This window comes from Asterias amurensis, chromosome 11 (assembly GCF_032118995.1).
Source record: "Asterias amurensis chromosome 11, ASM3211899v1".
Taxonomy (NCBI): Eukaryota; Metazoa; Echinodermata; class Asteroidea; order Forcipulatida; family Asteriidae; genus Asterias; species Asterias amurensis.
In genome coordinates this window covers 18,508,907-18,536,113 of record NC_092658.1, presented here as the reverse complement: position 1 = coordinate 18,536,113, position 27,207 = coordinate 18,508,907, and the positions used below count along the sequence as shown (strand labels likewise).

General features: G+C 39.5%; 2 protein-coding genes across 7 annotated transcripts in view; both read right to left on the bottom strand.

Moving 5' to 3' along the window:
- Positions 1-11,062, bottom strand: part of LOC139944464 (uncharacterized) — a 72,547-nt gene extending 61,485 nt beyond the window's left edge. For 4 of the 6 annotated variants that reach the window (XM_071941480.1, XM_071941485.1, XM_071941484.1 and 1 more), the window contains exons 1-3: positions 10,980-11,062; positions 10,381-10,884; positions 1,906-2,062 (exon numbers count right to left, since the gene is read on the bottom strand). In XM_071941480.1, coding sequence (XP_071797581.1) covers positions 1,906-2,062; positions 10,381-10,710 — 487 coding nt within the window. In that variant the 5' untranslated portion in view covers positions 10,711-10,884; positions 10,980-11,062. The other 2 variants (XM_071941483.1, XM_071941481.1) reach the window with 2 other exon arrangements.
- A 5,882-nt stretch (positions 11,063-16,944) lies between these two features.
- LOC139944520 (uncharacterized) lies at positions 16,945-26,680 on the bottom strand. The gene is made up of 7 exons (XM_071941562.1): positions 26,580-26,680; positions 22,655-24,726; positions 21,926-22,164; positions 20,280-20,346; positions 19,398-19,748; positions 18,666-19,096; positions 16,945-17,774 (listed from the first exon to the last, which is right to left on the bottom strand). Exons 2-7 carry the CDS (start codon positions 24,720-24,722, stop codon positions 17,439-17,441), a joined length of 3,492 nt encoding a protein of 1,163 aa, XP_071797663.1. The 5' UTR covers positions 24,723-24,726; positions 26,580-26,680; the 3' UTR covers positions 16,945-17,438.
- Between the last annotated feature and the right edge of the window lie 527 nt (positions 26,681-27,207).

Sequence of the window (27,207 nt, the reverse complement as noted above, 5' to 3'; positions counted from 1 at the left end):
CATTCTCTGCTAAACAGTTCATAATGAAATTGGGTCCCGATACTCTGTAAAAGTAGACGTAACTCAAAACTGAATTCCTCTAGCACTCAGCAACGTTTCAAAATCCACAGTAGACATAACCTAAATACATAATGAGATGAACAGGCTATGTAACGCCTTTGTTATTTTCAATGTCACAGTGCAGTACCAGCACATATGGTGAGCAAACTCCAGCAACTGAAACCAATAAGTACACTTCATTTTTGTGCGTACAGACTCATGAAGTGTGTGAAGTTTGTTTTTCCCCCTTGTATCTCTGCCACACCTCTCTGTAAGTGTCACGTTTGTTTTTGAGTGGGCTAGCTTCTGGAAGTGGTATGGAATAGCATTTTTTTTTTCCAAGTTCCTTCTATGTAAAGGCCTTTTCCAAACATGGCTTCGGCTTCCGATTGGGGTCTGTCGTCAAATTCAGAACAGTGTACATTTTAAATGGTGGTTCTACATCAAATGGAGTGTGGAGCCACAGCCGGAGCCAGAGCTGCAGGCTAAGCTGAAGTTTGGAAAAGGCCCCAAAGTGTACAAAAACTACATGGTGTAAGTGTACACAAGTGTACCTTCATTGTACTGTAAAAGCAATAGGAGCAGGATACCAGTCAAAGAAGGTATTTGTGTCAAATGGTAGTTGGGTTGGGTAACCTTATCTGGCGAGCCTAATATTTTTGTGCTTAGCTAGTTTTGTGCATATAAGCAGGTTTACAAACTGAGGCTGTGGTGTGGTGGGCACTACATGTACTGTATTGGACACCGGTGACAGCCACTTTGCCTTTAACAAAGTTCTGATAACTAAACTAATACTGTCTATGTTGAGGTTACAAATGTTACACTTCAGTTTTAATCAAATGTTGACTTTAAAAGTAAAGCCCTGCAAAATGGGTCATAACTTTTTACTGTTTTCAGTTTTACAATTTTCCCCAGGTCCTGCAGGTAATGGTGCTTGTAGGTAGAACACATCCTTCCTGTAACCTTCACACATGAATTACATTCAAATGAGGAAACCAGAAGTAGTCTACGTCTCCTCGAATTTGTTCAATTCTAAATGAAACTCCAATTTTCACGCCAGCTACAATCTTTTCAGCATAGCAACTTTCAGTTTATATGGCTGAAAGCACAGGACACTTTTTAAGCTTTAAGGCTTAACCTAGGAAAAAGAAAACCTTGCCACTTGTTTTTCACTTGACATTCTCGCGGCGAATGTGATTTCTGTAATTACAATTTTGTTGTTTGGGTTTTTTAACCTCCAGGGGAGTGGCATGATCCCCCAACAGCAGACAGTTGACTTACAGACATGAACTTTTTAAGAACACTTCAAAAATACTGCACAGTTTACATGCCAACTTCAGCTAATTTAGCAAACATCCTCGCTGTACACGAACCACACAATTGACTTGTTCAGAGTATGTTTCTTGGTCACGGCCTGGGGGAACCACATGGAACGGAGGTTGGAGCAGCTGTCCCCCCCCCCCCAAGTAAAAACTAGCAAAATTACACACACGCAATCAAGCTAAATGAGTCGTTTGTCGGAAATATCAGTATGGCGAAACGAGCCAAAACAGGCCAACTGGGTAAAATTTGCAAACATATTTTGTTGTTATGCAAAAATATCTTTTATTTTATATCAACTGGCAACTTCCTTCTTGATCAATAACAACAAAAAGAGGTTGAAATTAGCATTGAAAGAAAATGTGCCGGCATATTTCCAATAAACAGCTTGACTTTAATCGCCTTTTTCTCAGTCTCGTTCTCTTGGTGTTTCTACTTTCACAACTTTTGAACTAAAAATGGTATCAACACAGGTTTAATAGTTTTAAAGCAACAAATATGCTCTTTTCAAATGGTTGACAGTGATATATCATATGTTACACCCACCTTGAAGCATGCTATGGTAAGCAGTGTCTGTGATGGCGAAGACATGAGGTGGCACCTCGTGACGCTTCTTGCCTTTGTAGAGTTCAATGACCTTCTCAGAGTAGATTGGAAGTCTCTTGTAGGGGTTGACCACCACACAGAACAAACCGGAATATGTCTGGAGGGAGAAACAATAAGTGCTTATTATTTAACTTGCACATCATAAAATACAATGTAATTACTTTTAAAACAAACAATTACAAACACTGACAAACCGCGGCAAAAGATTGCTTGACATCGGTCAAATCAGAAATATACATGGTTAAGAATAAATGCATTTGATTGTAGCAGGCCTGGAATTTCATCTCTGAGAGGGCAAGGCCATTTTCATTTTGCAAAGGGCACTTCCATTTGAAAATCTTTAAAAAGTCTATGGGAAGCTTCTGAGGCTCCAGGGGTGGATCTCACAAAGAGTTAAGACTAGTCTTATCTCGAGTTAGGACGAGTTATTCATCTAGTCTTAAGTTGTTTATATAGCCTACTCCTAGCTGAGGACTAGTCCTAACTCTTTGTGAAATCGACCACTGGGCACCAAGGCCAAGACCAGAAGCAACAGAGGCCAGCCATTGCCATCGTAATATTCAGGTATGTTGTAGTTCTTATTTTTTTATATTTTTTTTTATATAATACATTCTCTGAGACTACAGATTGTTTTCAAGACATACAACATTGCCAGTACAATTATGCAAGGCACTATACTCATACAGTATCGCAGTTCAGCAAAAGGTATTTTTACACATTTTATTTTCCAGTTCTCCTTCACTCTTCCCTATGTGAAGGCACACTTCTCCCCCTCACAACTTAACCACACCCTCCCCCTAATTAATTCCCCTTTAGTGGCCATTAATAATGCTGACATCCTTCCATCTGGCACATTCACGTCATCCTGTCAAGTCTCCCCTAACAAGCTCAGTCGAGCATCTCCCCAACTGATGACGTCTTGGCGCTCAGTCTCACCCCGGAGTCGGCCCTCAAACCCGCATCATTGCTTTGCTCCTACTGTCTTCACATTCAAATGCTTTCTCACTCGCGTGTGTGATTTTCTTGCAGCCCATCCTTTAGATCTTGGCACAATTCTTAGGTTGGGCGCACTTTAGCTACTGTACAGCGCTATGTAATCAATGCAAGCAAGGAGGCTTTGTGCAGTCTGCCATACTCTATGGTGAGACCATGGATAGCTCCCTCCATGGTGAGACCAGGGTGTTTGCAGAGGGGTGAGGCACTCTTCCCCTACTGCTACTTTTCAATTAGGTCTATCACCCTGGGGCAAGGCAGGAAACTTTCTTACAGGCCGAGGAGGAATAAGACATTTGCGTATTAGATTTGAATATTGTCTGGTACACTGACGTGCTTGAACAAAAGTTGCCACATAAATTTGAATTCACCAGACTATAGAGACAGTTGCTATGTCACATGATTTTGGGCAAGCTTATGTGTAGCAACCTCCAGATGAGCAGACCCTGGTACTATTGTGCCATACACATCCTTTCAAAATATTGTATGGATGCTCACCGTCGCTGACGTAACTACGCAAAAGCTTGCCCCGAATCATGTGACATAGCAATTGTCTCTATAGTCTGGTGAATTCAAGTTTAAGTGGTAACTTGTGATCAAGCACGTCAATGTACTACCACACAATACTCAAATCTAACGCGCAAATGCCTTCTTGGCAAATAGCACAAGTTTGCAAATGAACATTCAGATCAGACAAACACAATGGCCACAGACTTTCATTCATTCATTGTCTTTCATTCTCAGAGATGACAAGATGAGCAGTCAGTTTATTTGTTGACCGCTTGTAATTAATTTCGCCATTAGTTTGAATGAGGCTTTTTCATTCATTTGGTTTACAGGCACTTCGTTTGTCTAACTATTGGCAGGACACTAGCATTTTAATCAAGAAACTACAATGTTCATGAATGTGCCATGTAAAAAAGTTTGGCTTCTTTACATTGTCAGTTTGCAGAGACATGTTCGTTGTAGGAGAGTTTGGGCGCGGGGCAACTTATCTCAGGAAATTGTAACTATCAATTGGAACATTTCAAGGGGACCAAGGCAATAACCAAGGGCAAGGGAGGAAATTTACTCCATAAAGGAACCATATCACCTGAGGCGTGTTCACTAATCAAATGACAAGGATCTGTGCGTGCATCTTTCATAATACACTCCTGGTAGTTGTACATGATATCCAAGTCTGTACCCTGAAACATACATGCACCCATACCCCGATAGTGATACACATTGTACCTAAAGCCCCACAAATACAAACAAGGTTCTTATCATTTGCATCACCGGGTCAAAAATCTCCCCCAAAAAGATAGTTAGAACTCTTCACTTTCTACGCATCCAAAATAAAGGGTTTCAATAGGCATTTCGGTACTGACACTTCACAAGACAGGAGGACAAAAGGGTGGAGTTTGACCCCATGTTGACCTTGGTGCCACTCCGCCTGACACCAGCTGTGGCTGCTAGGAGATGGCGAAGTGGTTTGGTATGAGACATGGAGATAACAACCCTTGTCATGGCAGAGTGCGATCACATGTAGGATGTTGATATTGATGAGTGACAGACTGGTGCCAGAATCTAATTGTTCAATGGTTAATATAAGAACTCTCAGGTCAATATTCAAGTTTATGCCCAACAAAATTTTACCATCATTAATACTATTTGAACTGTGTAGGAAGGTGTACTATCATGTCTCTCATAAATTGTTTGCCAAGGACCTTGTAAATTTGTAGACATGCAAAAATCCATGCTAGTAAAACCCCAAATTTACATTTAACTACAATATTTAGGCAGGCTTTGCTGGGTTTTATTTTGACAAAATTTGCAACTAAGAGTAGGAACAACATCCATTGGACAACATGTATTTCAAAGGAAGTTTTCCACCGTGACCATCTTTATTTAATTTTCACAAATCTGACCAATGTTGTGCGCACCCTTCCTGAGAATAAAACAATGTAGGTAGAATTAGACTGATTAAAAAAAAAAAAAAAAAAGGGAGTTCAACAAATAGAATTGTAGCAAGCTACAAAAGGTAAAATTCCTGCATTTTCAAAAAATAAATACTTCCTGTTCATACTTTTGACCCACTGCTTTTCTGTAAGATATTTTACATAACATAGTAGAAGGCTCATATTTTTTTGGTCAGGTTTTCAGCTTTTTTTTCTATTGTTAAGTGCATTGATGAATCTGTGATTCATGGTGCGCTTCATAAATGCTGTTTATTACTATTATTATATGACAATACACTTCATAACAACAAACCACAACACAATGAAATCCTTGATCGTGAGCCTTCTGTTGATTAATTTGACAGTCAGAGCAGTGCATAGAATGATAACGTTGGTAGTCAGCAATCATACACCACTGATTAGCGTTGCTTGATCTACTTTCTTGGAATACAATCATCACAAAGATATGCATCTAATTTCATGATTTCGTGCAGTCTGGCAGTATCTGATGGCAAAGTGCATGCGTTGGTTGGCCATTAACAGTAGGCCTACAATTCTTAGTAATGATACCCATCATGGCAATGTTGTCGTCTTGTAACTTGTTAGGACTAGCCAGTTGTGTTGTCAAGTTTGATTGGATTCAAGTCTAAATTGGTTTTCAGATCTTGAAATATCATGAACTTTAAACTTTAAACTCAGTGTATTTCAATGTTTTTTTCTTTTCTAATTTTTGTATATAACAAGTTAGAGCTGAATCTTCGGACAGTCAGTCTTTATTCAGAGAATAATTAAATGGACACCACACAAAAAACCTATTGTCTGGAACCGAAAAAAGAAACTACTGCTTGTAGGACAATACAATACATATTGTGGTGCTCACACTTATTTTGCCCAACCCCTTTTACATTCTCCAAATTCCATATTTCTTGTATAAATTTGGACTGGAACACCAATGCCTGGCTTGCTTGCTCGGATAAGCATGAATACACTTTCCTTTCATTTCCAAACTGTTCATTTGTGCAACTGTTCAGCCATGAGCATGGGCCTACGTCACATGACGATAGCACCTAGGTAGAAAGTGTTTCAACAAACAAATCCCGTATGTCTGCCTTTCTCAATGGTGTGACACACTTCACAAAAATTCACCAAATAGTTGTGGTTGAAAGGACTAACTCAAGCCAATTGAAGCCCCTCAATTTTGTTTTCATTCCATAGTTTTTTAGGGCAGCCAGGAAAGACCCTTGTAAAAACCCACAATGTTAAAGACTTTGTAAAGTAAAAGATTGGTTAAATTAAAACAAAATTATAAATAAATGTTGAGTATTAATTAAAGCACAATGATAAGGGACAGGGTACATTTTATTTCCTTTGAAGGCACCCGACACTATTGGTAACTATTTCAAACAATTGTTAGCATAAAAACTTACTTGGTAACAAGCAATGGAGAGTTTTAGAATAGTATAAAACATTGTGAGAAACGGCTCCCTCTGAAGTTAAGTAGTTTTTTGAGAAAGAGTCAATTTTTCGGTCAAATATTAATCGACTTCAAGCCTGAAGTCTTTCTTAAAAATTTTCATATGTGTACGCAAAGTTACAATGGTGCTTTTTCTTTCATTATTCTCTTGCAAATTCAATGACCATGTTTGTTATTTTATGCATTTTTGGGATACACTAAATGAAAATACTGCCGATTACTAAAAGCTGTCCAGTTCCTTTAAGCATTCTTGTGGTTATTGTTGTATAATCTGACCTGACTGGGGATTAATCTCAAGCCTGTGTTTGATGTCTCCTAAGGTCACACCTCCACTCCAGACATAACAAAATCAGCAGAGTGGTTTTGGACCCCTTAAACCACAAGTCTCAGTTTTGAGGATTCAGAGTTTGACTTTCCCATTGGTTCAATTAATGCCGGTAAATCAATGGCAAAACCCTTTTAACTAAGTCCTATGCTTGCATTTCAGTACAAAATCAAATTTTTGAAGGGGCACTTTTTCAATCTCATAGTGTTTCCATATCATGAGATGCCAATTTAAACCAGTTTTTTTTTACCTAAATCAATGTCAAAGGGAAAGTCTGTCTTTGGTTAAGGTTTTGTGGTTTTTCCAACTAAAATGGTATTGGATTGTTGACATGAAAGTTGGGAAATAGACCTGTGTCAAATCCAAGACCTATGGCCACATGCAGTGACTCACCACTACAAAATGTCTCACTGTTGACACATCGGAGGATTTATCATTTCAGGCTTCTGCATTTGTAGACTTACAGTTAGTTATGACTGTTTTTAATACTTTACATCTATGCATACATGAGGCTCCAGTGACGATGCCCATGCTTTATGATTACGGCTGTTTTGCAAATTTATGATTCTGGAGAAGGGATCTTTTGTTGTAAAAGAATGCATGTTTTATCCACGTTCAATTTTGGAGCGATGTAGTTTTGGTATTAACTCTGGGATGTCTGTATCCTTTCCTAAGTGTTTCGATTATCTACTTTCCTAGTAGAAGGAAGACCCATCTCTAATATTCATCAACATTTTTGTAATTTTTATATTTTTATGATGAGTTGAATGAAGGCGTCTTATTAACAGATGAATCTGTCTTATTAACAGATGAATCTGAACCGATGATTTTACAAAGACTTCCTTTCTTTGGCGACATCCCTTCTTGGTAAGAATAAGGACACTGACTTTTTAAGGACAATTACATCATTTCATGTAAGTTAATTTCATGAAGATGACTTCGACCAAGAAAATATTCTATGATTCCACCACAACCCATTTTTGTCATTGGACCTTCCCTGCAGCCAACCATGGGGTCTAACAAACAGGTCTCCATACATTCCTTCACGTTCTGCTGTTAAACCCCAAGGCTCCTCGGTGTCCCATATGAACAGATTTTCTTCCCCTTTCTTCGAATAAAATCTTAGAAGGACTATTGCTACACCAGGGAGCGCCAGCCATGGAGGTTACTGACCCTATGACATAAGCCGATTTCATGTTTCAGGTTCATGCAGGCATTGTCTACCGAGTCATGGGGGACAATAACTAGATTTGCCAGAGAGGAACAATAGTCAATGAAAGCTTTACAATGTGAAACGCCATCTACCTGAATAATCTGTCTTATAATCCCTTTGAAATTACTTCTGGAGCAGAGGGCATGATGAAAAGGGCATAATATTGAACGAACGGTACCATTCCTTACTTACATGTAAATTAAAAGGTATATTAAAGACAGTGGACACTATTGGTAATTGTCAAAGACTAGTTTTCACAGTTGGTGTATCTCAGCACAAACTAACAAACCTGTGAAAATGTGAGCTCAATCGGTCATCGAAGTTGCAAGATAATATTGAAAGAAAAAACACCCTTGTCACACAAAGTTGTATGCTTTCTGATGCTTGATTTCGAGACATCAAATTCTTAGCTTGAGGTCTCGAAATCAAATTTGTGGAAAATTACTTCTCGAAAACTACGTTACTTCAGAGGGAGCCGTTTCTCACAATGTTTTATACTATCAACCTCTTCCCATTACTCGGTAACAAGTAAGGTTTTATGATGATAATTATTTTGAGTAATTACCAATAGTGTCCACTGCCTTTAACATCGCTGTAGAACACAATGCCAATTGTCTTCTCTTTTAATACCATGTCAATTGTCTTTTCAGAAAGAGACATTAGGCATTGTGTTCTATGGAGATCTTAAAGGACTTTAAATAGTCTTGCAGTGTTTTGGCTTGTGTTTTAAAACTCCTATAACTTGGAACAAGGATGAACTCCTCTCATTGTTGAGTTCTGATTTCTAAAGACTAAGATGAAAGCTAAGCCCCAAATGAGGAAAACACACCAAACATGAATCAGTCAATCAGACCACTCAAAACTTAACCTTTGCACCCTACCACCCTGGTCATCACACATTTATCACATACCATACCAGCACCTACAAAACTAGATTACACTACTGGTTCTATTCAAATCAGACCTGTATTCTCCAGGGAGAAAAACTAACCCTATTATTATTAAACAGTAATACAGGCTACAGCACATAACCAGATCCTATCTTCAGTTCTGTTCCTTCTTTTGTAATCCACAATCATTATCCAAACACTGGCCTACTTTGGGGGTCTTTTGTCCTGCCTGGAATGTAGAGGCTGCTGCCTTTACTGCTTAAGGAGCCCCACTGTACATACTACTGGGGAGCCCAAGGGGTGCACTCATGCATATTGAAGCTGTCTGACGCTCAGAAATATTTTTGTCTATAAATATTTTCTGGCTGCAAAATGACAATCAATTACTGTACAAGAAAATCTGCCCTCTGTGTGGTGAGTAACTGCAAGCCAGTGCCACAGAGTGCAGATGTCAGTTTCAACTACTTGTCAACGGTTCCCTTGTCAACACATCATTAGTAACCCAGGAAGTCTTTGGTAAAACAAGTGGCTGATTTGCATAGAACTGTATGTGTGGTTGAGTGATGGAATGTTTTCTTCACTGTTTATTTTAAATCAGCTGGTGTGAAATGGTACACAGTGATTAGGTCATACTTTCTTTCAATACAATAAAACCTTTAATTGCTTCCCATCACCCAGGAGTAAATGGGTACAGGCATGATTACAGATTATTGATCCATTTAATTTCTGGATGTCCTTGCAAGGAGTTGAGATGGTTTAAGAAAAATGCTTACGATGGTTTTAAAAGCAGCCGTGGAGATAAAAAGTTTGAGCTTTATGACAGGCTTTTAAAAAAAGAGCTTTTAATACAATATCTGATATTTCAAATTTAGGTTCCCTTTTCTTGACATTGATTCAGTTCCATGTATAATAAACTAATGTACTATGAAATGTCCCATGATACCAAAGTACTCAAGATGCCACTTTGAGATCCAACCCTCCGTCATAAATATTGACAAAACAAAACAATCAGGTTGGCATAAGAGAAAGTCCCGTCTCATTAACTATTTGATTGGTTTAAATCTTTCCCTTTCATCCAAAGATAGCTTACGCTTCTGCTCCAATGGCATCACACACAAAAAATTGTTATAAATGGGTTGTAATTGATATTCTCCAAACACACTTCATGGAACTTTACAATTGTTGCATCTCACCTGACCCACCACAATTTGGACGAACTCCAAAATGTTTCATACAATAAATATTATAATAAAAAGAAAATAGCGTGCACATTTTTGAGAATGTGCTCTCCATAAACGAACTGCAGCAAGTGACCTGGGGGAAGAATCTCGGCATAAAAATGGGTTTCTATCCTATAAGTGATTTCAACTCTGTACTTGGTTCGGGTGTAGGGCCAAGAAGCGGAGGGAGTCCAGCGTAATTGGGGCTATTTATGGGGCTACACACAAACACTCGGGTAGGCCTACCAGTCAAGATTTATGACAACTGACATAAAAATTCAAAATTTTGATCATCATGGTGAATTTATATTTCCGCGTTAAATTAAACTTTAAATAAAGGTTTATAATGAATACACTTACATATATAAGTCCTGAGTAGTATCTATCCTTGAGGTTGTAGAGGACTGAGGCTTCATTGAGACAGGTCAACTCGGCCATGTCTTCAACTTTGTTGAACTTGGGCGGGTTCATCTTCTGTATGTCATCTTTATTCACAACTCTGGTCTTGTTGTTATCTGCAATTTCTACGGTGATGTTGTCCCCCTTTTCGCTCTTGACACTGGCAGCAACGAAGCCATGGACGTCGTCCGGGACCCACACCAACCTCTTGGCCGTCCATTCTGCCTGAGACGCCGGGTCGCTCACCATATTCTTGTCCACAATCAAATACTTCAACTCTGGATCCGCCATCTTGGTTTGCTCAGTGCTACTTCCGCAATAGCAACGAGGTCCGTATCTCTTCACACGTTGTTTTTACGGTACAAAGTTCCAACCCACTTTTTCCTCACCAAAACTTTGTGACAGTTTCAGACCGTTTATTCACCGTCAAATTGATCAAGTATTCACCTGGATGCTCATAGACTCCTGTAGAATGTAAAAATCGATTCAGATTATTAAGAACAAATTAAAGTTACGATTTAAGCGGCAAATGTTACGGCAGAAGAGTTAAAATGACTCACCTACCGGAACCCCGCGAGCCTCAACACAGCGTCATGCATAAAATCCACATAGCACACACACTCAAATAATATGCAAGAAAAATGGCAGCCACCGTGCACCAGCGCGCCTGAGCCGTGTGATTGGTGGAGCTACCGTCACGTGTCATGGGAAAACCACCAGCCCCCGTACAGAGTGGCCACGCCTACGAGACCACAAGGGCAAAGTTGGCATTTTTATAGAATTCGTCAGTTTTGCTGTTTTGTTGTGAAAACAGAAAACTATGGGGAGAATGTCAGTCGGAAGCCGGAACTGTAGTGCTAACAAGTATGTACGGATGTACGTCTACTGTGTATGTCTTTTTAACGCATTTCATATGATGGAGACGTAGGCTAGTACGTAGGCTAAGTTGATTATCAGTAGTAGCAGTGGTTTTAAAATTTATTTTAGTCTTCAATCCCCCCCCCCCCCCGTAAAGACCCAGCCAGCAGTTTATTGAATAATGTCAGCATTTTGTTGCTAACGTTTGTTTTATTTTCTTGTTAAAGGGGAACATTTGCCAACTTTCAATCCAGTTAAAATGCGAAAGTTTACCAAGAACTAAGACCACTTTAGTACTTTCCCCCCTCCCACCACCACATTTTTTGTGTACCTTATATACCATAGAGCAATACTGCCTTCTTTCGCGCGGTGAGGGCTCGAGAGTGGGCTAACCCCACAAAAATACTAATATTTGAGTGTTTCTTTGCATCAACATTTCAATATCCAAGCCTCTCTCTCTGTTGACCCATGGATGTTGACCATTTGATGGGTCAACCATCTCCACCAATGAATCGTAGACCTACCACACAATCATTTACCTATCATATAGTAGAAGAATACTTGCTTCTTTTTTAGTGGATTTTATTCAGCCAAAATACATTCCAAAAATGGGAGTGGCACCGACACACCGACCGCCTGATGGTGGTTATAAGAATTATTTGCATCCAAGAGGGCGCTATTTGTAATTGGTGATCAGCAGCAGAGATCCAGAAGAGCCGATATCGACTTTTGTCCAGGGGGAACCAACAAAGATCTTTTAGAACATGAATTGAATAAAGAAGTGTATGGTTTACATAGATGACAGATGTTAAAACAATGCCTTAAAAAGTTCGACCGTGCAATCAATTTGGGCGCCTGTCAAAGCTCACAACCACGCCGTTTTATTTTTTTCTCCAGCCAACTTTTTTTTGGTATCATTCTGTAACTTTCAGCGATTTCCACATTTCGCAAAACAATTTACTCACGTGTTTATTATATATTTCTTTTTTTCCGTTTTGGAAGCATTCTGTTTCGTTTTGGTGTATTCAAAACTGACATTGTAATATTATTTCAAAAACACTTTAGACGTTTCGAAGTATTCCAATCAGTAACTACAGGCATAGCAGGGAGATTTTCAAATTGGTTAATCAGAACATGGACATATTGGTTTTGTTTTCAGGGAACTTTCTGCAAATCAGGCATGGAGAGCTGGCAGCTGTCAGCCCAGGGACTTGGATCGAATGCAGCAGGGAATTATTCTGTTTAGCGTGTATTGGGGAGGATTTTCCCAAAATTAATTTCCTAATGCTTGATATGTATGTGTATCACCCCCCCCCCAAAAAAAAAAGAATAAAAAAAAAAACACTGGAAAAAAAACCTTAATCGAATGTAGGTTTATCATCAAGTATTGTTTATTTTCATATCAAATCAAATTGTTGGTACTGATCATGAAAAAGGGTTAATTGACCCTTTGTAACATATATTTGGTCATCTGTACTGTAATTAAAAAACACTGTAAAATTATTTACTACAGTGATAACTTTACTGACAACTAATAAAATAACAACAAACACACATGAGCGGAGTGTACTTATGGTATAATAACAAGTTTCCAACCTACTGTTCTTGAAAACACCAACAACACATACCAGGCTAGAAGTGTTTGTTAAAGCATGTTTTTCAATGCATAAAGCCTGTAGTTGCTAAGCACAGAATAACCAGCAAATATTCCATAAAGTTTGCATTGTTGCAATTGGTGCCCTACAGTTTGTTTGCTTGGCAAAGACATTTGATAAGCAGTAATTTCTGCAATAGCTTGATGTAATTAGTAACAAGCAAACAATTATCAAGCACCCCCTCAACCCCCCCCCCCCAAAAAAAGTAATAATAATAAATGAAAAAAAAAAAACAAAAAAACAAAAACAAACAAAAACCCAACAAAACAACAACAGTCACAATGCCCCAACAAACAAAAACCAAATAAATATATAAACATGGAACTTCTCTCATGGAGGTAAAATTAATTATTTACGAAGAAACAAAATCTTAACGTTTAATCTTTACCAACTTTATTAAAAGAGGTTTGTCATATGGGGTGCACAGCAGCCCCCGCTCTCCCCAAAAAGTACGAAAAAATGTGTTTGAATATCTATCACTAGATAAAATTCTGGTAAAAATATCCTACAAAAACAGCATGGTACATATTGGTACCAAAAACACTATATTAATATAAAAATCTCTTTGTACAAAGAAGATATTATTTACAACAATTTTATGTTTAAAAAAACCCATTCATAGGATGGGATACACCAATGTGACTTTGCATCACAAAAATATATTTCAACAATGTTTAGGGGTTTATTTCAATCATTCATAATTTTAAAGGGAAAGCACGAATGTAATTTGGGGAAAGTACATCCATTGTCACTGGGTAATTAGTTGGTTTTCTTTTGTGTAGTCCTGAGAATTTCAGTGCATTTTATGGTACAAAGTCACATACATGTATACTAAGCATTGATCGTGTTGTGCTAAAATGATCCTGCTAAGCTCTCACTATGAGATAGAAAACATCACTTTCAATTACAACAAAAAGTCTATGCACTTTGAATAGCAGCGGCCAAACAGGACCATTCTTCATCAACAACTGTAGTTCATGCATAGCTTTAATTCTGGTTTTATGTCACCAGGGGTGGATTTCACAAAGAGTTAAGACTAGTCATTTCTCGAGTTAAGACGAGTTAGGAATAGCCTTAAGTTTTAAGTATCTCTTAGGACTAGTCCCAAGTTCTTACTCTTTGTGAAATCGACCCGGGCGCCAATTTCACAACAGGTTATAGACTGATCTTAACTGAAAATCAACCGTATTTGCTAAGGAAAGTGTGATGTAACAACACAAATCACGATGATAATACTGACAACTCATCTTTAAAGACACTGGACACTATTGGTAATTGTCAAAGACCTGTCTTCTCACTTGGTGTACCTAAACATATGCATAAAATAACAAACCTGTGAAAATTTGAGCTCAATTGGTTGGCCAAGTTGCCAGAAATGAATGAAAAAAAAACCTTCTAAACTTGAGGTCTCGCAATCAAATTCGTGGAAAATTACTTCTTTCTCAAAAACTACGTCACTTCAGAGGGAGCCGTTTCTCACAATGTTTTATACTACCAACCTCTCCCCATTACTCGATACCAAGTGAGGTTTTATGCTGATAATTATTTTGAGTAATTACCAATAGTGTCCACTGCCTTTAAGATGATTCTTAGTACTTTGTGAAACCGAGCTCCAGATTTCAATCCCTCACTTGCCATACCTCTCAGGCAGAATACAAACTACTTCAAATGTATTCATGGATATCTCTCTGGGAACTATCCCATAAATATATGTACAATATTTTACAATACGAACTTATCCTCAAATAGGATACAATAACTCCATCTTTAAAATCCACTGCCATGACACCATGCACAATAAGCATCTACTATTTACGCTATTGTGGGAGCTTATTCCATTGTGTACATTTTGTCTGCCATTGTGGGAGCTAAGGCCCGTATGATTCGTTTTTTTAAAGGGCTAGGGCACCAATGCATTTTCCCCTTGGTAAAAGGTAGCCCATGAGCAAATTGTATATTTCTATTGGAGCATTTTAAGGCACCAAGGCAATGACCAGGAGGCATGGAGGCAATCGCCTTCATTGCCTCCTTAAATTATCAAGCCTTGGGAGTTAGTTCCATTTGATTAATCTTGTTTAACTTCACAAAATGGCAGACAGTGCACTGCTCTTAATGAAATGTGCCAATGGTTAATATTCATGTACCCACTTGCATACATCCCACAGATGGATATGATAAACAGTATGAAAAACCCGCAAACCCGCAACAACACTGTTAGTGTCAATGTCACAGAAATTTATGGAATGTAATGTACTGGCTTTAGACGGATAGAGGAAAACCCTTGTTAATGACTGATCATAAACATTTGGCAAGGGAAGCATATAGGCTATATTGAATGAACACTATCTTAACTTCCAATCCAATTGTAAACAAAAATAGTGTTATAGAGAGAGGGCTAAAGATTCATACAAATTCAATAGAGTTTTAAACAAAACCTGTCATAAAATTAACCAGCAATACCTTGCCTACAATCCACTGGCATTGCTGACATCACACAAAGCTCTATGAAATAGGCCCAGATGGTAACTAAAAACACCAAAACTGTTGGACTCTGGTTATGATGGTATGCCTGGTCCAATGTGTTGGCTCTGCTTGCCATAGAATCCGCACATATAGCCCCCTGTAGTACACACATAATTCCAAGGTCTGTATGTACAGAATCCCATGCTAAGCAGCACAGGCATGAAATTGGGTCCCGATCTCATGTAAAGCAAACTGAGTTTGACAGAATTAAACAAATTATGCAGTTGCAATTTGATGGGTTTGGGGTTGTTAGGTTTACGCAAGATTCTTTTGATTGACAAAACACTATAAATTTCAGAGAGTGCGTCTGCCTGTTTAGATATTAGATCACATTCCCCTTTTTGATTACAAAATATAAAATCAGAAATTGTTCCTATCGCATGACAACAGCAATTGCCGGCTGTATTTCCCTGAGCTTTTGGTACACCACAAAACAAGATTGACGGTCATTTTTATTTAAACAAAAAAGAAGTACTGAACACTTGTACAAAATTTATCAAAAAACTGTCAAGTGAAGAAATTCACAACAGTCTGCCTAGCAGCTGCCTAGTACTCCACAACTTTAGCAAAGTAAAAACGAAATAATTATAAATTTGAATTTCTTTTGTTCAAGACATTATTTCTTAGTAGATACTGATTGAGTTTTAACTTAGTATGTATTGACCTTGTATGTAAGAATCCTTAGTGTATTGAACCATGTGTGCATAAACGATGTTGTACACATCTGCCTGGCTCCAGTGCCCTATTTCACAGAACCACTTAAAGGAACACGTTGCCTTGGATCGGTCGAGTTGGTCTTTGAAAAGCGTTTGTAACCGTTTTTTTATAAAATGCATATGGGTAGAAAGATGTTGTAAAAGTAAAATACAATGATCCACACAAACATGCCTCGAAATTGCGTGGTTTTCCGTTTACCTCGTCGACTAACACGTCGGCCATTTATGGGGGTCAAAATTTTGACTCCCATAAATGGCCGACCATGTTAGTTCGCACAGTAGAAGGAAAACCACGCATTTTCGAGGCAAACTTGTGTGGATCATTGTATTCTACTTTTAAAACATCTTTCCAACCATATGCCCTTTATAAAAAACGGTTACAAACGCTTTTGTTTTGACCAACTCGTCCGATCAAAGGCAACGTGTTCCTTTAAACACAAAAAGTGTGCTTACCAGAACAAGGCTACCAGCCAAATTACTTCGTCTCATGGACCATCTATGACTAGCGTGCATTTACGATAAGCCGAAAATTGTTTCAAAACGAAACTCTCTGCTTAAGTAGCTCTATGTAATTAGGCAACAAAAAGTGGTATGCTTACCAGAATAAGGGTACCAGCCAAACTACCATGTGACAAGTACAATTTGTGAGTGGTATCCTGCTCATTTTTGCTTGGCAGGAAATGTGTTCAGAAGCAATATTCTCTGCTTAAGCATCTCTATGAAATTGGGCCCCTGGTTTAAAAAAAATCTTGTGCATTAAGAACCAATACTTAATGCTCTAGTCGATAGCTCTGTGGAAAATATCATGGTCATAGATTTACTAACTTTGCAGTTATGATTTACTTGAGTACTAGTTCACAAACGACGAGTACTTCTTTGACTAAAAAATGTTTAATGATTCGTAAGTACTTGTAGGGTTGAAATTTAATGTTGTTGCTTCATTCTTATTTCAGTGTTAAATAATTTTGTGATGACATACTTCATCTACACTTCTATATTGTATTGGATACAAACTGAAGTACTTCTATTTAGTACATGGAATTTAATTACTAACAAACATATTCTGCGCCATCACAAATGTATAGAAAACAGGCTGTATGTAGTTCATACATTTGCAAGAAATTAAACTTGTTTTACAGCTCATTTTTATTATTATTTCAAACCCACAATTTCCAAGAGTTATTTCTGTGAATCCCTTCTTGTTTGAATTTGTTGCGTGGAAACTGCCACTCCTCAACCATAATGCCAGAAGAGTTCTCAACAAATATCACCTTCGATTATAAACCTGGGTGCACTTCTTCGCTATGTTCCTCAAGTTCAAATCACAGAGTGCCGAATACAGCTTTCCCCTGGTGCAGATATCTGGGCATTTGTCTCTCCACTGGAGTAGCATTTGGACAGCCTGCTCCTCCGGTCCGGTATGGTTCTCTCTGATGGCCCTGAGGTCAGCTTCTAAGGTCTCATCCTCTCGGATGTAGCGTGCCACCTTGAGCCAGTGGGGCTGGATGATGGGTGCGATGCGATAGAGCTGCGGCTGGGTGATCTCCTCTGTGTTGCCTCTCATCAGATCTTCATCCACGCGTAACCGCATCTCAGGCATTGACTGTTGGAAAATATTTAATTAATCATTAAAGAAACATTACAGAAATGGTAAGAAAAAAACTTGTCTAATACCACGTATTTAAATAAAACTAACTTGGTCTAATGATGATGATAGTAGAAATGATCTCTTGAAATATTTCTGTCTGAAATGTCATATTTGATGAGAAATAAAACTAACTTCCAATTTGGAGTTGATTAGTTTGGAACTCAGAACAGTGCGTTTTCCACCAAGATCCTAATCCTGACCCTGGCCTACCACATGCAAGCCATTGAGACTGTCACAGCTACTCACTTTACTATGTAAATGTGACTAACCATGAAACAGACCCATGGGACGAGATTAAAGATCACAGGCCAGTCTTTCACTTCATGACTGAACGATCAGACCCCTGCACAAAATGTCATCATAGTTTCCTCATATAAATCATGACTGGTTGTTATAAACTATGGAACCAGGGGTGGATTTCAGAAATGGTTAAGACTGGTCTTATCTCGAGTTAGGCAAGTTACTCGTGGTAACTTAAGACCTTAAGGTCTTAAGTTGTTAATAACTCCGAAAGAGTCCTAGGACTATTCCTAAGTTAGGGCTATTCTACCCTGACAAAACGGCACAAACTACAAACTAATTGAATTTGTGGGATTTCAATCAAGTTTATCTGCGATTAGCATTAGTGGTGAAAGGCAAGCACTGTGATATTTTAGCCATCCACGCCATCAGTAAATACGTCCTTACAAGTTTTGAGCCTTACTCAGGCCGTGTCCGAGATGGCGACTTCGGCTACAGCTCTGGCTAGATCAGGACGTCTGTCAGTGTTGAAGAACAGGCAGATGCGCGCGATCTAGTCATAGCTTTAGCTGAAGACGCCCTTTCAGACATGGCCTTAGTACTCACCTGACTTGAAGATGAAGGTATGGACCCATATCTTGTCTCCGTGAGAGGGGTATTGTAGAACTGGTTGGGCACTGGACCTGAGGTGTGTGCTGACATTACATTGCCAGTGTGAGACTGCACGACCGCAACATGCGAATGTCTATTTGTCATGGTACCAAGGGGCGGAGAGTAACGAGAGAAGGTTGGCAGTGTTCCGAGGACTGAGGTACCCGGTGACCGGGGAGGAGTGGGCAGCTTGGGCTCGGGACTGATTCTCAAGGACTCTAGAAGGGTTGCCTCAGATGAGACGGCAGTCGACGGGCTCATGGAAGTGGCAGTGCCGTACCTTAACCTCTTGGCAGCAGAATGAGTGTTGGTTGAGGTTTCTGTTTCGCATGTAGAGCAGACGCGTTTTCTCCGCGGGCTGGTGAGATTTAACCCACTTGGGCCAGCTAGGTTAAATACAGAAAGTAAATTAACATATTTATTAGCATAAAAACTTACTTGGCATGAGCATTGCAGAGCGCTTGATATTAGAAAACAATGCGAGAAACGACTCTCTCTGAAGCAACATACTTTTTTTAGGACTCGCTAATTTTTCACTAAAAGATTTTAATATTCAGGCATCTGAAAGCACATAAATCTGTGTAACAAGGGTGTTTTTTCTTTCATTGTTTTCTTGCAACTTCGGCGACCAACTGAGCCTATTGATAACCAGTTTCAGAAGCAATTTGGTCATCTTGAAACACTCACCTTGCTCTTCATTGTACCCTCTTGACGTTGAGGGCGCCGTTGTGATAGACGAGGCAGTAGTAGTAGCTCCCGTCAGCCATCCCAATGATATCATCTCCATCCAACTTGACGCTGGAGTTGTTTGCTGCTGTTGTGGCTGCGCTTCACTGTCACCTACTCGCAGGTCCCGGCCAACCTCATTTAGCGTCTTTAGGAACTCGCTGTGAGTACCGCCTTGCCGTCGGTACTCGGCTATGATGGCGGCAAAGATGTCCGAACTGCGTCCAAACTTAGTGCGCAGGTCCTGTAAGCTAAAGCCGAGGGCCCGGGCAAACTGCTTCCAATTATCTCCATCTGTGATTCCGTGCATCTCTACAAAACGAGAAAATAGAATGAGCTGTTGCAAACTCGTGAAAACAGTTGAGGGCTTGGCTTTCTGACCCTAGAAGAGTCTTTCTCTTGAGGCAAAAGGTTCAAAACGTAAGGCCTCTACGAAATGGTTAAAAGACATTCTGGTACAGGAAAACGTGACCCAGAAATAGGGGCACTCATTTGTGTTCATGCTTCAATGAAAACAACAGGCCTCGAAATAACCCAAGGCATGTTTCCTGTACAAACTGGCATTTTGCTCATAGACGAAAATTGCTGTGCCTCTTCAAGAGCCAAGTTCAAGGCCTGCAACAACAAACAAATGATTTACCTGCAAGTCTAGTTGGTAAGACACTGCTCTAGAATTGCAAGGGTCGTGGGTTCGACTCCCACCCGAGTAACATGCCTGTGATATTTTTTCACAGGACTCGGGAAAGTACTGAGTATACAGTGCTATTAAACACACATCGGTGTATGGGTAAAAAACAAAATTAATATTCTTTGTCCACAATGCAAATTTAACATCTATTATACCTGCAAGTTGTTTGAGCGATGCTGCTGTCCATGGATCCTCTGGAGATGAAGCTGGTTCATCTGTTTTCTACAGAAAAACAAAGTATTAACAAATACTATTGTAATCTTTCAGAATTCTTACCCTTTGGTTTAAACAATAGTTTTCGATATGGCAGCTGGAGCTTGATGTAGGTTCTACATGAATGTTAAGAAGGCCTTCTAGTTCCCAAATTATAGGTTCTACATGAGTTTACAAACAGTTTATAATTCCTAAAGTATAGGTCCTAATTGAATAATAAAGGCTTCAAGTTGTAGTTTCTAAGGTGTCATACACATTTGCTCAACCTTACTTGCATTTGTTTTACCCAGAACTGAGAAAGAGAAACAACAGGCAACCCAAAACAAACTTTTGAACAAATCAAACTTAAAATAAATTTAAGAAAAATCCCAACAGATTATCCAACACCAGTAGGCAAGGGCATCAATGTTTTTTTCTTCTGGGTAAAGGGCACCATATGGGTTCAAAAGAGCACAAAGGCACTGACCAGTGGGCATGGAGGCAATTACCTTTGTTGCCTGGACCATGAAGTACCAGGCCTGTCATCCACTTCAGTAATTGTTAAGAGAACTGTTACTTCAACACAATAACTTTGTTTTTAGTTGGGAACTCAGAACAGTGCGTTTTCCACCAAGATCCTAATCCTGACCCTGGCCTACCACATGCAAGCCATTGAGACTGTCACAGCTACTCACTTTACTATGTAAATGTGACCAACTATGAAACAGACCCATGGGACAAGATTAAAGATCACAGGCCAGTCTTTCACTTCATGACTGAACGATCAGACCCCTGCACAAAATGTCATCATCGTTTCTTCATCTAAATTGTGTTTCTGGTATTTATAATGGTTCCTAACCAAATAAAGCAAAATAACAACTAATTTTAAGGTTATCTGCATTGATATCATTAAGCCTGGTTCCTAGCGAATGTGAAGCAAAATTCAACATCACAAATTCGCCATGTACAATTCACTAAATGTGCTCAACTCTTGAAGTATGATGAGCCAGGCTTTAAATTGTTAATACTTATATGATACCTTTGGCACACAAGGGAAACTGGTCATCACAAGTCCCGCATGTATCAAAACAAACAAAAAACAAGTTAAAGCCATTGGAACCTTTCAGTTCACAGATTTACAAATAACTTACATGGTTTACAGAAGGTAGTGGTGAAAGACTTCCCTTGAAAATGTTATTCCATAAAATGCTTTACTTTTTGAGAAAACAGTAAAACAAAATCAATTCTCGTTAGCGAGAATTAAGGATTTATTTTAAACACATGTCATGACACGGCGAAACGCGCGGATACACGGGTGGGTTTTCCCGTTATTTTCTCCAGACTCCGATGACCGATTGAGCCTAAGTTTTCACAGGTTTGTTATTTGATATAGAAGTTGTGATACACGAAGTGTGGGCCTTGGACAATAGTGTTTACCGAAAGGGTCCAATGGCTTTAAGAGAAGACCACATTTTCGAATGAAATTAAATCTTCTATAAACACAAAATTTACTATTCTCTGTTTGAATGTAGTGACTTTTTAAATATATATTTTACTACATGGCTAAGTGCTAGGTGGCACACACACAAACACACAACACAACACTCACCTTGATGAGATTGAATTCGAAAAGCCTATCCTCCGTGCCGTTTTCCCAACGCCTCCTGACAAACACTTTGCCAAAGATGTCCTTGTTGGAGGGCTGGCCTTTGAACTTGCAGGCAAACTGCTTCTCAAACTCCCCACCCTTGTAGTTCTCCTCAATCTGTTCTAGGGTTTCATCCTCTCCGGCTGCCGTGTCCGCCTCAAAGTAGTCTGATTTACCCAGCTTGACGATGATCGATCCACCTGTAACAAATAATTTCCCAATTCACTTTAATTTCTCTCTGAAAACTCTCTAAAAACAACCTTAAGTGTTTCCTGTTTAACAAATAATTTTCTTACAGAAAAAAAACATACAGATGTCTGGATCTTGATAAACATTCTCATAGTTCTAATTGGAGCCAAACGAGAAGAGAAGGTGATGAAGAAGTTTCTGTTTTAGATGTGGGAGGAAAACACCAGAGAATTATTCCAGGGAAAACCCACGCAGTCAAGTAGGGACTGAAAACTCACTTGATCCACACAGTGCCCCCCTTTAGATTCGCTAGTAGAAATTTAATACTTCCTCACAGGGTGCCCTTTACCAAAGAGAAAATGCCTTGGTGCCCTTGCCCTCTCAAAAACCAAGCATACAGGCCTGCTAGTCTAGTCTTCAGGTAATTTATAGGGACATTGGACCATTGTTAGGGGAGATTTTGAACAGATAGTCATTGACCAAGAGGTAAACATTACTCACCTGGGCCTATGCTTACTGGCTTCAAGCTACCACCAACATTCTTGGCGTAGTTCCCCACATCCTGCATGGGGTCTTCACTGTTATGGCAGATGACTACCAGACCAAACTTCCCAGTGTCAGGGTTTTCCAGCATACAGGCCTGGCACTTCATATTTACCGCACCGCCGGAGTACGCAAAGCCAACTCCGAGCCGTGCATTCTGCATCTTTCCCCTGATGCTCGCCCAAAGGGCAGTGAGCCATGAAAAGTGCAGAACTTGGATGTCGATGAAGTGGTTTCCATTCTCGTCGCAGACTATCTTGAAGTTTGTGTTCAAGGCTTCCCAAGCAACAGGCTGGTCCTCAGTTGTTGGGCTATGCCATACTGATAGCTCAGCCTCAAAACCAAAGTTCTGGATGATGGCGCTGTAGTCTGGAAGGGGAAGCCTTACAGTGACTGGATTGTCTGGCAAGGCATTGAAGAGGTAGCCGTGTGGTTGGAGTATGACTGCTGGGGTAGCCAGAGCATCGGTTACATTTATGTTTGTTCGAACTTCAGGTGGAAGTTCAGAGCACAGGACTTTGATGCTGGCTTCTACTTCTCCATGAACGCACCCTCTTGGAAACTTCACATGTAAACCAGGTATTTCATTCACCTCCAGAACGCCACCCTCATGAGAAGTTATCGTTCGGTTGACACTGAACGGGGTCTTGTTCAAGACGGCAGTGAACAAAGAGAAGTGACTAGTTTTAAGAAGGATATAGCCCTCCCGTACACGGAAATCACTGGATGGAATACGCTCCCAAAATGGTCTCTGAAGGTCATCTGTGTTACTTCGCAAGCAGTGAACTTGAGTTGGGAAGGTGATCTTTGTAAACAGAGGAAGCCGTATTACTGCTGGCTTATCTTCATAGAACACTGCTCCATGTGGCCCAAGGAGTACGACAGGACTGGCTTGGACTATAATCGGGTCTTCATCCGGCCGGAAGCTACTGTCACTTATGATGTCAAGCGTGAACTCATTGCGCATGTAGTTCATTTTGTTGTGCTCTGGGATGACTACCGTCACATTACACACTTTGAGAAGTCTGGATCGGTTTGGCAGGATGCAGTCATATGGGGTCATATCACTGAGGTCAATGTAATCTGTACTCAGGGGGCGCATACAAATCTCGCAACGATCTTCCTCCTCACACAGATCAAACCCAAGTTCTTCATTGTCACTTCCGCAATCTCCATGGCAGCTCAGTCCATCACAGTCACTAACTCTTTGGATTAGATCGCTTTCAATATTAGACCCCGAACAGGAGCCATAATCACTTGTGGATAGCTTTCTGTCAAGAAGCACCACGCCTGCTATTTGTTTATGTTTACTTACACCTTTGTTTATAGCGGCAACCTCTTCATCATTTTCATCAGAGACATCAGGTTCAGAGTCGTGCCTGTAACACATGTCAACTAAATTAGATTTGTGCCGTAGCTGTAACGTTCTCACTTGTTCTGGTATTGGTAGTAGTTCCTCCAGGACCTGCCTGGAATGAAAGCGTTCAGGTTTTTCTATCTGTATTCCAAAATGGCGGCGGATTGCCCGCAATCCATGCACATATACATCCCGTGGTACATTCCTGATTGGGTTCCGAGTAACTGCAAACATTTGCAAAACAGGAGATCGAAACATCCCCTCATCTAAGTGTTTCACATGATTCCCAGAAAAATTAACCTCCTGTAAATTCTCCAAATCGCAAAGGCAATGTGGGATTGTCGTTATCCTGTTGTGGGAGACGTCCAATGTTTGGAGCTGCTTCAGCCGTGAGACCTCCGCTGGAAGCCTTCTCAGGCTGTTGTGGTGGACATGCAGATGCCTGAGATTCATCAGCGTATCGATACATCTTGGAAGTTCTCTAAGGTTGTTGAAGCTCAGGTCCAAGGTCTCCAACCTAACCAGGAGATGGCAGTGCTTAAACAGCCCTGGTGGGACAGAGCTTAGGTGTTGCCCCCTAAGATCAACAACCTTCTTGAGATGGCGTCTGCTTCGTTCAATCTCTACATCCTCACTTGGAAGACAGTGCAGCCTGCTTTTTAAAGACATCAGTCTGTGAAGAAATAAAAAGAATTGGAAAATGTTTATGTGGTCAGAAGTTTGTTGTTCACTCATTAACTAAACAAAGATTTTAAAAATAGATTAAATATATTAAAATAGATTGGTGCTTGGTAACTTATGGACTGGAATTACCTACTAATAGCAGATTTATACTCTGCGGCATAAAAATGCGTTAGCGGTTGCAGATTTTTCCCCAGATAAAAGATTTAACTCAGAATAAAAATATGAATTTTCACTGGTACATTTTGAGTTGTTTTTTAATTTCTATTATATGTGTTACCTTTTCTATAAGAAATTGAAACATTTATGAAAAAGTTAAGCTCACTGTAAAAAAAAGTTTGCACTGTTCAAATTCCTTAATGCATTGTGTGCGTTAGCTAATTTTTGGATAAAAATGTTAGAATAATTTCCTTATGGCAGAAACCTGTAATAAGTAAAAAGATGCGTATGTGTCCGTCTGTCCCAGTGTATTGTTGTACATGTTAGATCAAGTAGGTATGAAGTGTCCAGTGTCCATGCAGGGTACAAAGTCCCCCCCCCCCCCACTAAACAATACCTTTATTTTAAGTTTTACCTTGCAAAAGGTACAAAGTGTCCATGGCGGTACAAAGTTGGAAATGGTACGAAACGACCCAACACCCAGTTTATTATTAGTTACTACTACTACCTAGTACTACTACTAGTAGTCAGTACTACCGAGTTGAGTACTGTACTATTCTACTACTAATACTATGTATGTGTACTGTAGTGCTACTTACAGGTGAGGTAGGCAGTACAAAAAAAAAGAATTAAAGGCAGTGGACACTATTGGTAATTACTCAAAATCATTATTGGCATAAAACCTTACTTGGTGACGAGTAATGGGGAGAGGTTGATGGTATAAAACATTGTGAGAAACAGCTTTCTCTTTGCCTTAAGTGCCATAGTTTTAGAGAAATAAGTAATTTTCCATGAATTTGATTTCGAGACCTCAGATTTAGAACTTGAGGTCTTGAAATCAACCATCTAAACGCACACAACTTTGTGTGACAAGGGTTATTTTTCTTTCATTATTATCTCGCAATTTCGATGACCGATTGAGCTCAAATTTTCACAGGTTTGTTATTTTATGCATATGTTGAGATACACCAACTGTGAAGGCTAGTCTTTTACAATTACCAATAGTGTCCACTCACCACTGCCTTTAAAAAAAACAAAATAGAATATATTTTTTTATTTATGGAGGCTCCAAAATAATTGAATAATAATTTACTCCCACCATATGCATGCCTACTTTCCGAGTGTAAAAGCTTACAGTCTCCGGGAGCAGAAGAATGATGGACAATAAACCATAAACCAACGAAGAGTTACACACACACACACATATAATGACCGACTACGTTATTTTTGGGGTACTTACTTCGTGTTCGGAAGTATTGATAGCATAACTCAATTCAATGAATGAATGAATTGAATGAGTAAATTCAATAAGTAAAGCTCTTTTTATCTCATTCAAAAATACTATACTAAAAAAGTAGGATTTATACATTTATATGAATTTCCTGTATAATTTATGTAACAGTTTCCTCCCTGACAACAAGACGCGGGTTTTTCAATTTGGACCTGGAAAAGTTCATACTTTGTTCACCACGCACGTACAAACCACAGTGTCAGTTAGACATGTATCAACATGTTGTATGTGTGTACATGCACAGTTAAATCATGTACAACTATTCGTATGAGATTTCACGGACGTAAGAAAAACTCCCAATTTAAACCCTCAAAATTAGTCACTTGACATTTCCTAATCATGCCAAAAATAATACTAAATTAGACACAACTATTTATAGCAAAATAAACACATACCTTCATATGAATTCAATGAGCAGATATGAGCAGATGTTGACGCAAACATAGCTCAACATGTCGGTTATAAATTTTGGTTCCACGCTGGCAGCCATTTTGAGTGTTGTGAGATTTTTAACCTACTACTACGCGTTATGCATATTCATGATCACTTATCTTTATGCAAAACAGACCACGGACCAATAGAAACAGAGGAGCAAAAAGCGTAGGCGGATGTTGGCCAATGAATTTATCGTTCACAGGGGGGACGCGCTGTTGTATTTGCATATTAGGCAGAACACTGCGCATGGCATACTGGCGAGGGGATCGTAGTGCAGTCAGTGCGACGGTGGTGGTGCGGGGATTTTTTTTTTTTTTTTGGGGGGGGGGTCGAAAATTACAACCAACTTTTGACGTCGATATTGTTCAAGTATTTAAATGGGAGTTCTGCACTTCCGATGTGATCATCATGTTCCAGTTAATTGTAAGCTTAATGCGCACCCAAAATGTTGGAAATTCCACACTTTACAGTTTGTGAGATAAACAAGTTGCCGAGTTCTATAAACAGCCGGCTACATTAAGCGCAACTTAGAGATCCCCGAAAATAAAGGACATCGGGACGTGGTGTGACAATTTTTGCAACGGAGCT

Bases quoted from the DNA above. Each gene is read 5' to 3' on its own strand.
- LOC139944520 (XM_071941562.1), bottom strand. From the start codon at position 24,722: ATGTCTTTAAAAAGCAGGCTGCACTGTCTTCCAAGTGAGGATGTAGAG. The intron at 19,097-19,397 runs GTGAGTGTTTCA...TATTTAACCTAG, and splicing joins AGGGTACAATGAAGAGCAAG to CTGGCCCAAGTGGGTTAAAT. The intron at 17,775-18,665 runs GTGAGTACTAAG...ATTTTCCAACAG, and splicing joins TACCTTCATCTTCAAGTCAG to TCAATGCCTGAGATGCGGTT.